Source organism: Choloepus didactylus, chromosome 9 (genome assembly GCF_015220235.1).
Source record: "Choloepus didactylus isolate mChoDid1 chromosome 9, mChoDid1.pri, whole genome shotgun sequence".
Taxonomy (NCBI): Eukaryota; Metazoa; Chordata; class Mammalia; order Pilosa; family Megalonychidae; genus Choloepus; species Choloepus didactylus.
This window is the reverse complement of record NC_051315.1, coordinates 65,691,313-65,701,716: the sequence shown is the minus strand read 5'-3', so window position 1 is coordinate 65,701,716 and position 10,404 is coordinate 65,691,313. Positions and strand designations below refer to the sequence as shown.

At 45.4% G+C, this 10,404-nt stretch overlaps 1 protein-coding gene across 1 annotated transcript; it reads right to left on the bottom strand.

Moving 5' to 3' along the window:
• Window positions 1–1,766: 1,766 nt before the first annotated feature.
• On the bottom strand, window positions 1,767–3,106 carry HOXD1 (homeobox D1). The gene is made up of 2 exons (XM_037848646.1): window positions 2,446–3,106; window positions 1,767–2,101 (listed from the first exon to the last, which is right to left on the bottom strand). Exons 1-2 carry the CDS (start codon window positions 3,104–3,106, stop codon window positions 1,767–1,769), a joined length of 996 nt encoding a protein of 331 aa, XP_037704574.1.
• Window positions 3,107–10,404: the final 7,298 nt, after the last annotated feature.

Here is a 10,404-nt window from a genome sequence, read left to right as displayed (position 1 = left end):
AACAACTAATCACAGACTTCTAAATTATTGGATTTGAAGCACTACACTGGAATCTTATTTAGATTATTTGGGCTTGAAGTCTTTCAGTTGGAATACACAAAGAATTTAAAGATGTGGCTGAGCACCTAGCATTAGAGGGGGAGAAGGATATAGCTAAAAAGAGAGAAAAATGACTTGCTCCAACAGCTATCTTCTGTGCAAATATTGCATTTTTTCAAATAACGTGGTTGAAAGGTTACACAAAATCCGGGTCAACTATGGGTGCCTCCAGGGATGGGAACTGGAGGACTGGATGGAAACACAGTTAGAGAAAAGACTTTTACCATGTACCCTTTTGCCAACTTTCAAATTTTGTGCTTGTACCTCTTGCAAAGCATTAATTAGAAAATATTTCATTTTTAAAAACAAAAAGATACCCTCAGTGCTTTCTCTCAGCCAGATGCACAGCCTGAGTTACAATGAAGCATAAAGTTCCCACTGCTGGCTTCTCCCAGCCTCCTTGGTAATTCTTGACTTTGGAGATGGGAATTTAGCAATCGAGAATGTTTTGATGTACTGTTGCCTTTCTCAGAGAAAGAGCACTAACCAAGTAACAAAGTCTTCAAGTCACCTTTCTCCTTTTTTTGTGTGAAGACAAGAGACAGGAAAACAAAGAGGCCTCCTGTAGTGTCTCCTTGGCTCTACAACATTCCCATGGTGGGTACCAGCATACACCCACTATAAAACTAGGGCACTTAAGGTAGGAAAAATTACTTGGATATTTAGCAGAGTGGTTTTTCCCCCCTCCTTAAAGTGCTCAGATAACTGTCCATAATTTGATGTTTATACAGCAAGCTGTAAAAGATTTTTAAGTTATTTTAAAGGTTATCAGCATAAACAAATTCCCAGAGTAGAATGAAAAATTCCAAATAGGGGAAACTGAATCAGCTTTAAGGAAGAGAATCAAGATGAAAGGAATGTAATGAAAAGCAGAAAGTAACAGGTTCTGTAATTTTTATTACAAAACAAAAGCTCAAACCCTTTACATGCAATGACATTACATGTCATATATAAGTTCATTGCAAGCAAATCTTTTTAAAAATATACATACTGTATATATTTACATTCAAGTTTGGATAACTGATGTCAAGGTATAGTTCGGGTTCTAATCTTTACCCAACCTGTGGATTTGTTCAAATACTAATTAAATAATGATTGTATCTTCTTCACTCAGGCACATGGAGAGGTAGAAATTGCTTTTTTTAAAAAAAAAAAAGCAACAAAACTGGAGTGCAAATGTGAAGATCATCACGAAGCAGCTTAGCTACATCAAGAAGGCCCTAATTAGCTTTGGTCATCTCAAGAAGCTGAATACATGTAGCCTTGTCCTTTAAATTAAAAACAGAAGAACTCTGGACAGGTGCTTTTCTGAGCACATCAGGGTGTTGGCAGAGTTCAGAAATTAATGCTGTGCCACTCTGCACCCAAAGAATTGCATATAACTAAGGCAAGGTAGCAGCAAGGCTAGCCTGGCAGCTGGGCACCTTTTCCCTGATAAGATACGAATACAGAAACAAGCGGCTTAAAAAGCATCCAATAATATTTTTAGGCAACACAGCCCGGAACTCAGAAGCCAAACTAAGATACTTCATTCCCAAGGGAAGCCCCCTATTCATCTCTGCCTAAGCCCAACCCCATCCCAAACTGTGCTTGTAAATCTAGAGACTAGATAGGGAGGGGTGGCCTGTGACTTCTGCAGACTGATGTCCATTAGCCTCAAGACAACCTCATAAAGGTTCTTGGGCCTGGGAAGGACTCTCTGGGTTCTTGCCAGACTTGGGAGGGCTCCTTCCTGAGAGGGGAAGTTGGAGAGAGAGCACAGGGGTGGTCATGGCCAGAAGACCTTCTCGTTCCCTTTTCTTCTGTTTCATCCTGCGGTTCTGAAACCAGATTTTGACTTGGGTGTCATTGAGCTGCAAGGAATTGGCTATTTCGACGCGTCGGGCTCGAGTTAAGTACTTATTGAAATGAAACTCTTTCTCCAGTTCTGTCAGTTGCTTGGTGCTGAAATTCGTGCGGATCGCGCTGGAGGGGCTAGCGGCTCCATACTCGGCGGGTTTCCCTGCAACGTAAAGATAGGGTGAGAGGACGAGGAAATAGAACGAGGACAGGAATGAGGTTACACTAGGAATCAGAGTCACAGCACAGCCCTCCTGGTCCCTATGAACTAACAGTGGGCCAGAAGAAACTCCAGCGAGAGCTCCTTCCTGCAATTTTCTCAGTGCCTGACACCTTTTCAGTCTTTACTCGGGCACGCTCAAAAGAACCATAAATCCTTGGAACGCATTTCCTCCATAAAACCCAAAGCATTGCCAAGAGGGGCAGGTGCAACGCGCTTCCAGCGCAATTCCTCGCGGGAGGCTTGTCCCCAACCCAGATGCTTCCGTCTAAGGCACAAGTACTTACTTTTCTTAGGGGCGCTCCTCTTCACTTTCATCCACTCGAATGTGCTGAAGGCGGCGGAGAGGCCGAAAGCCGGAGAGGCAGGCTTGGGGCAGGCGCCGGGGGCCGGAGACGTGGTCTGGAAGGCCCCGGGGTGGCCATCGGCTGGCTCCCTGAGACACGCTGGGAATGGTCGGGACTCGCCGAAGGCCCCGTAATCCACCTGGCCGCTGAGGAAGAAAGAGCCGCCGCCTGAGAAGACCGCCGAGGCGGCGTAGTGGACGTGCACCTCACCTTCGTCTGCCGGCCGCCGGAGCGCGCGCGGGAAGTCATACGCGGGCCCGGGCCCCAAGAAATGGTAGTCCGAGTCCCCAGCCGCCGCAGCAGCAGCAGGTGCGACGCTCTGCTCATAGGCGCTCTCCAGGGTGCACGGCGCGTACCGGGGTGCAGCCAGGGGCGGCGCAGGAGGCTGGGCGGGCGCCGCCAGGGATGAAGACGCAGGTCGTGACCCGGCGGCGGCCAGGGGCAGGCAACTGACAAAGGTGCCCTCGCCACCGCCCAGGGGGAAGGAGGGTTGCAGGGCCACGGGCCGGGCGTCGGCACGGCAGAACTTGGGCGCGAAGCTGAGCACGTCGCCGCCACCCCCGCTGCCGCCGGAGGAGACATGCTCTAGGTAGGAGCTCATGGTTCCAGCGCACCCTCGGGGGAGGAGGACGCAGGCAAAGGCCGGGGATGCGGGGCTGGGCTGGAACCGCTGCCGTCTGTGCCGCACCGCCTTGCTCCCTAACCGAGCTGCCCTCGCCGAGCCATGGCTAGCGAGCGGGAGGTAAATAGTGGCTTAATATAGAGGCGGGGATGGCCACGTGGCGCTGAGCGGCCAATAGGTACCTTCGCCGCACGGCCCGGGCCCGCACTAGAGCGCGGCTTCTCGCGCCTTCACCACCGCCAACTTTGCCAAGCCAGCCGAGGGCCGCCGCCCAGCGCCCCCCAGTCCGGGGCGAGAGCTCAGGACGCCTGCTCCGGGACAGGTATTTGAAGAGGTGGGGGGGTGGGGGGCGGGGGGAGACAGGACTGGCCGCTCCGGTGAGGGCGAGGGGTGAAGGGGGCAGGGCTTGGCTCATCCGGATCATGGGTGGCCAGGCCCGCTGGTGCAGATTGTGGGCGCTGCAGTGTGAAAGGGGTTAAAAGACAGCGGGGAGCTCGGCCTGTGGGAAACGCTCAAGTCCTTCCTTCTCCAGGGAATTCTCCAGGGAAGTTAAAGTTATTCTTCTTCCCTAAGCGCTTTCGGTTTCCTTGGCACTGGTGTCATCCCTCTCCTAAACCAAAAGCAGATGTTTGATTTTGATTTTCAATGCCACCCCCCCCCCCCCGCCATGGGACTAAATTTGATGCTGTGTACCTGGAGCGGCGCGAAACCTTGGCACGTTTCTAAGTTTTCACTTTGCCTCACAGCATTCGCTTCAGCTTCTTCCACCCCTTCCAATTGTGGCAGCTTGATGAGGGCTAGTGTTGGAGTGCCAGGTTTTTATTTGGACAAAAGATAAAGTTTCTGTCTTGTGGGGGAGTTTAGCACATTTCCCCCCTTGGACTAGGTTATCAAAATAAAGAATCCGCCCGTGGGGTGGAAAGCTCGTTGTGCCCCCTATGCCCTCCTATCTGGGAGGCTGGCACAGGCATTGGCGCTGCACACGCTTTATTTTCTCCGAGGCGCTTGGCTCGAGGGCGCAAAGGCTTCTCAGGGACCGGTCAGATCTCAGAGGTTTGGACCGGCTTGTACCTCAAAGCAATTAAAGCTTCTGTTCCATCAGATAAGTGCTGCGTCGTCTCTTGCGAGTGAAATCTAAGGGCTCACGATGTTAATGGGCTCACGTCTTTCCCTTGATAATATGGTTTTGTTTACTGAGTGTAGAGAGACGGGAAGTAAAGGTGCAATTGGCACAGGAAATGAAGAGTAGAAGGGCTACAAAGACAGGCTTACATTGACAAACTTTTCAACTTCCTTGAATATTTCCTTTAATGTTTCCTTCTTTGAGGCTGTAAGAAAATAACAGAATAAAGAAATAAAGCAAGTAAAATTAATGTAAAAGGGTGTTTTCCTAAAACCCTGTGAATAAAGAGCTAGAGTCTACTCTTAGCTTATTCCAGTATCCTTGAAAACTTAACACGTTACAGCCTTTGATTAGGGTGATTAGGTTTTATTATTGTTTTTCTGATCCACTTGTTACAGAAGAGCTTTTGGAGCTTTTAGGGGCTTTGGAGCCATTTCCTAAAATTCCATTCTGAGGAAGTCTGGAAAACACAATCTATCACAGTCCAGGGAGCCAATTTCTTGTACGGATTTGGACTTGTGAATAACCAAACCACACCAAAATTGTAGGGTGCTGAGAGATGGAACTTGAGTCAAGATGGGGAAGGTGAATGTGCCAAGATGGGGGCTGCAGGGGAACACTGGGGAATGAGTACACAACTAAAGGGGTTCAGGGTTCCTGTGATGCTAGCTGTTAGATTGGATTGAGCAATGGAATCCAATACTGAAAATAGCTTTTCAACCCTGATTTTGCTACTTCAGTTTTGTTTTGTAGCCAATCTGATGATAAACGTCCTAAAGTAGTGTTTCAAAGAAAGAAAAATAAGTGTTCTTCTTTAGCACCTAGGTCAGAAAATGATAGAGAAGAGTCTCTTCAGAGCTAGCTCAGGCTTAAAATGTAAATAATTTTCATCACCGTCTTCACTTCTGTGCCTTTAATGCAAAAGTATCAGCAAATCAGATGCAGCTGGGTTCCCAATGCCTCCTCACCCATCCCTGCTGATTTTTACAGGCGGGATGTCCTAGCTCTCATTATCCTATCCCAATACTATAAGAGCCCTCTCACAACTCCTTGGCCCAGAGGTTCCAAGGGATCAAGAAGGAAGGTTGGCCTTGTAAACCTCTCCTTTTGGGGAAGATGTACAGCCAGCTGTAAACCAGAGTTTAGGACAGAAACCCAGACTGATTGTCTGACAATTCAAACCAAAACTCATCAGACTAAAGGCCTTTTCTCTAAGATTTCAGGAAAATCAGGCAGCCTAGGTGCCTTGGGAATCTTGGTAGCAACAACGACCAGGTTTTTGCTGCTAAGCAGCAGGGTCAAAGACTGGATCCCTCTTTCACAATTAAGCCTCAACTTTGATTATCCATTAGCTCTCCACACTATTTCCTCAAAGCAAAAATTTGGAGATTTAGCCTTTGCTGAGGGAAAAACTGTCCAAAGAAAAAATGAGATAGGAGTTAAAAAAAAAGTCTTTGTTTTGTTTGTGTAACTGTGGTTGGGAGTTTGGGGGAAGGGGAGTTTCAGTCTTTCTTTAGACCTAGAAACAGTTTCCTGATAGCTGCACACAGAGCTACTTTCCATTCATTCTTCTGTCTACTGCCTTTAATTTCCAAGTCCTTGGCATGTCCCACACCTGGAAGCTCAGGGTTACCTTCCCCACTCCTGAGCCAGTTTCTCTTTCTTTCTTCCTTCCTTCCTTCCTTCCTTTCCTTTCCTGTTTTGTACAGTTCAATGAGATTTTTGCTAATGTGTTTTAACAACAAAAATAAAACATAAAATTTCCCATTTTAACAACTTTCAAGTAATTGTTGAACCAGTTCTTGACTTGCTCAGGTTTGAAGTCAGATCTCTGATCATCTCAGATTCGGATTCAGCAAACCTTGGTCAAGGACCTACTTGTATAAGGATACTTTGTTGGGGTGGGGTGGGGGGGCTAGACTGAGGAAAAAGAAATTCTTTAAACCAAAGGAACAAGGGGGTCAATTCTGACACAGATCTCAGCTCCATTATATATCTACTCTAGAAGGATCTGAATCTGTAATTCCCTAAGGAGAGATTGGAAGATTTATTAGGGGAAATGTGTGTAGAAAGATGTGAATATGAGATATTCCAAGTAACTCTAAAGTTGGTCTCTTAGATTTTCATGGGGTCTGGGAGACACTTCTTACTAATTTTTTCTCTTGTTCAAGCCATGAATTCCCGAGGGTCCACTTGCCCTGCTGGGTCCTGATGCCAGTGAGCTCTCTCTCAGTAGGAGGTGACAGCAGAAGGGCCTAATTGCCAGGTTGTGTTTGATGTCGGAATGCTTTGAAGTCTCTCCGATCCTGCTCTCACCACAGCAGCCACCCCCCTTCTCACTCCCCACACCTCATGACTATCTTCCTCTCCCATTCTAATAGCAAGCTTCTTTTCTGCAGGGAGAAGTGATGGAGCATGGCAGTCTGGTCTCCTACATGTTTAAAGGTGTTTCTAAGAAGTCTTTTGTGCCGCCCTTCCACAAGCCCCACCTGCTACTCCTTGGACGCTCTTGAGCACAAGCAAACTCTTGGCTCCAAGCTCCCAAAGAATAGAAAGTCTTACTTATGGAAACAAAAAGTGGGGAGTCTTTCTACTGCAGTCAGATGTGTACATTTCTGCAGCATCCTCACCACCCTTGATGAAAGTAGGGATGAAAGGGATCCTCATGATAGGAATTCTAAATCTGTATGATGACATCAACCTGCCTGAGAAAAAATAGTTTGAGTGCTGTGCCTTTCCCTGACTGCTTTGTGAAGGAAAGGATCATGGGTTAAGCCCATGCCTTGCACAGCAGGCATTCAATAAATGTGTGTCGCATGGAATTAAAGAATGGTCAGAGTGGAGTGTCTTCACCATGTCATATTGGCTAAAGGATTTTTATCCTTAGATATCACTTAGATAATCACTTAGATATACTTAGACAATCATTATAGTAGCTTGTTTTAAAATGCAGGTTCTCTAGCCTACTCCCAGAGATTTAATCCAATGGGTCGCACAGAGGAATCTTTCTTTTTGGGTGATTCTTGGGTGATTCTAAAGTAAGGTTCTTTGGAACCACACTTTGAGAATTTTTGCTTTAGGAGCTCCAGCAGAGGCAGTGTGGGAAGAGAAGGATGGCCATGACGTGGTGGGAGGGGCCCTTGAACCAGCACAATGAGAGATCATGGCTAGCTGGAGTATGAGTGTACCTGAAAAGTGTCCATAAACCTACTGGGTGGTGGGGCCATAGAGGTCAATATCAAGATCAAACCTAAGTCCAGTTGGCATGAAATTCCAGAAACTCAGTAGGAGTTTCAATGTTTTGTTGACAAGATAGTGCTTTGCACAGTGCACTCACTTCTATTCCTTTCCACTTTCCTAGCTTGGCTTTGGATGATGCCTGCCGGGTAGGAAGTGAAAGGGACTTATCTCTTAAGACTCAAAGCATACATAGAGTGATTCTGAGGCAATAGAAAGAACAGAGGGGTGGGAATGGGAATCTCAAGAAGGAGGAGTCAATTCTCTTCCTTCTCTCTCTCCCAGCTCATCTGAAATGGGCATTTAAGCCCCAGGGATCCAGAGAGGAGGTAATGGCCCCTTGGTATAAGCTGGAACACTCTTCCTTAGGCTAAAGGGTGATCTTTCACAGCATAAGATGTCAAAGCAAGAAGACGCCTTAGATAGAGATAAGCTACATCAAACCCCTCGAGATTTTGGAGAGAAAGTTACTTTACTCAGAGGTTAAAAGGCAAAGCCATCCTGCAAAACAGCTAGGGAGTCAGTATTACAGCTGACTGAATCTCCTGACTCTCCATCTACTGCTTTTCCATGGTTTGCAAAGAGGAAGGAGCAAGGCAGCCACTCTTCATTGTGATGGGCCCCAACCCTGAACAAGCAGAGCAGTATTCCAGGAGGCCCCTTCATTTCTAGGAGACTGATAATGCAGTCATTGTGGCCCCTTTGATAATCTTTGGCATTTGTTTGCTAACCTGTGCCCCAGGCTTTTGTAGCCCCACCTTGAGCTACTCCTGCATAAGAGGATAGAGCTGAACCTGGGTTCCCACCCCATACCCCACCAAACCAGGGTAAAGGATCCCCTCATTTCTTGTTGGCTGCATTTGAAATTAGAAATAGAATCTCTGGAGGTCTACCCACAAAACAAGAGGTGCCCTTGCATTAATTTAACTGGATAGAGCAAGTGCAAATAAGGGCATGACTGAACACACACACAGCACACTCAAGCATACCCAGGCCAGTTACACTTGTACCAACTATATTTTTTTTTTTGCTTATTTGTCTTTTTAACTTTTTAATTGTAATAACAATATATATATATATATATATATATATATATCATCAAATTTTCCATTATTAACATGTGCTCCTTTATTTTTTGAATAGGTAGCAAATTTAACCTTACATGAGTCAAGATTTAAAAAGTACAGAATGGTGTGCAGTGAAAAGTCTTTCTCTCCTTTCCACCCAATACCCAGCCATCCAGTTCTCCTTTATAGGCAATCACTTTTATTAGGTTCCTGTATGTCTTTCCCCAAATACTTTATACCAGTAGCATACATATGTATATATATATATGTATGTATATATGTATGTATATATATATATCCCCACAGTTTTTATACAAATGATAGCATACCAGACAGAGTTTTGCAACATGCTTTTTCCCCTATTGTACCTTGAAGATGATTTTATATAAATTCTTTAAAAATACATGTGCAAGTTTTTACCTATTAGAAAATTCCTAGAAGTAAAATTACTGAGTCAAAGGACATGTGCCCTGGTAATCTTGATACTTGTTTCCAAATTGCTCTCCAAAGAATTGAATCATTTTACACTTCCAGCAGCAATATATGAGCGAGCCTGTTTCCTCACTCTTTGCCAGCTCTTTTGATTTTTGCCAATCTGATAAGCGAAAAATAATACCTTTTAATTAATCTTATAGCATCATGAGGAATGTCAGATTCTTCCATATCTTACTTGATCCTTTCATAATTCTATTTTACAAATGATAATTCTGACACAGAAAAGCTAAACAACTTGTAGTCACACCCAATGTAAGTGGCCAAGGTCAAATGTTCAACACTCATTACTACACTGTGCCCCATGGGAGCTTAAGGAGGTTCAAAGAGAAAGGGTGGCCCCGCACAAGCATTCCCTAAAAGGTATATGATATAAAAAAGAGTACAGATGCTTTTTGACATCTGCTAAGAGGCCCCCTCTTTAGTGGTCTGATACCAAGACCACATTTCTGCATGAATGCCATAGAGAGTACCCCTGGGGGAGCACAGGGGCTCTTATTAGCAATCTGATCTGACCTAGTCCTAAGCATTAGCTTGGATTCACTATCTAGGAAGAAGTAGGATGTTTCTGTGGTGTTTTTAATTCCCTGAGACTTATTTCTTGCTGGCCACCCAGCATCTAAGTAGCAGCAAGGGAGCAGGGGGTTTGGGGGTGGGGGTCCCCAGGTTTTAGCTTTATATTGGACACTCATTTGGACCTGGTAAAAATAACAGTACCAAACACACACACACACACACACACACACACACACACACACACTTCTCTAATAATATCTAGATATCTAATTAACGATTTCACCAATGAAGAAACCAAGGCTCAGAAAAAGTAAGTGAACTGCTTAAGATCATGTAATTTTTCAATAACAGAGCAGAAACTAAAAGCTGGACCTAAAACTGAACTCATTAGTGATTCCTCTGCGTAGTTTTCTCTTCCCCCTCTTATATTCATTTTGGTGAATGGCCTTACCACCCACTCAGGCCCACAAAATTGAAACCTTCTAATTAACATCCACAATTCCGCTTTCATTTACCCAGTTGGTCACCAAGTCCTATGACTTCCACCTCCTAAATGTCTCTCCTCTTTGACCTTATCACTTTAGTTCCTCTCTATGCTGGATCACTACAGCAGCCTCCTTTGTTGCTCTTGTCTCCTTTTCTCCTTTCTCTATCAGACACAGTACCCCCAAGAGTTTGCTTTCAAAATAGATAACTGCATGCCCACAGAAAGTCCAAACTCTTCAGTGTGGGTCTTGTATCACCATTCTTTTCAGCCACAGATTCACAAATGACTCTCTTTATTCCAAGGTGAGACCTTGCTCTGGCTTCCCTTCCTGATTTTGCATGTGCAGCTCCCTGGT

Excerpts from the sequence above, each read along its gene's own strand:
- HOXD1 (XM_037848646.1), bottom strand. The coding sequence starts at position 3,106 with ATGAGCTCCTACCTAGAGCATGTCTCCTCCGGCGGCAGCGGGGGTGGC. Across the intron at positions 2,102-2,445 it reads GAGGAGCGCCCCTAAGAAAA|GGAAACCCGCCGAGTATGGA; the intron begins GTAAGTACTTGT and ends TTTACGTTGCAG.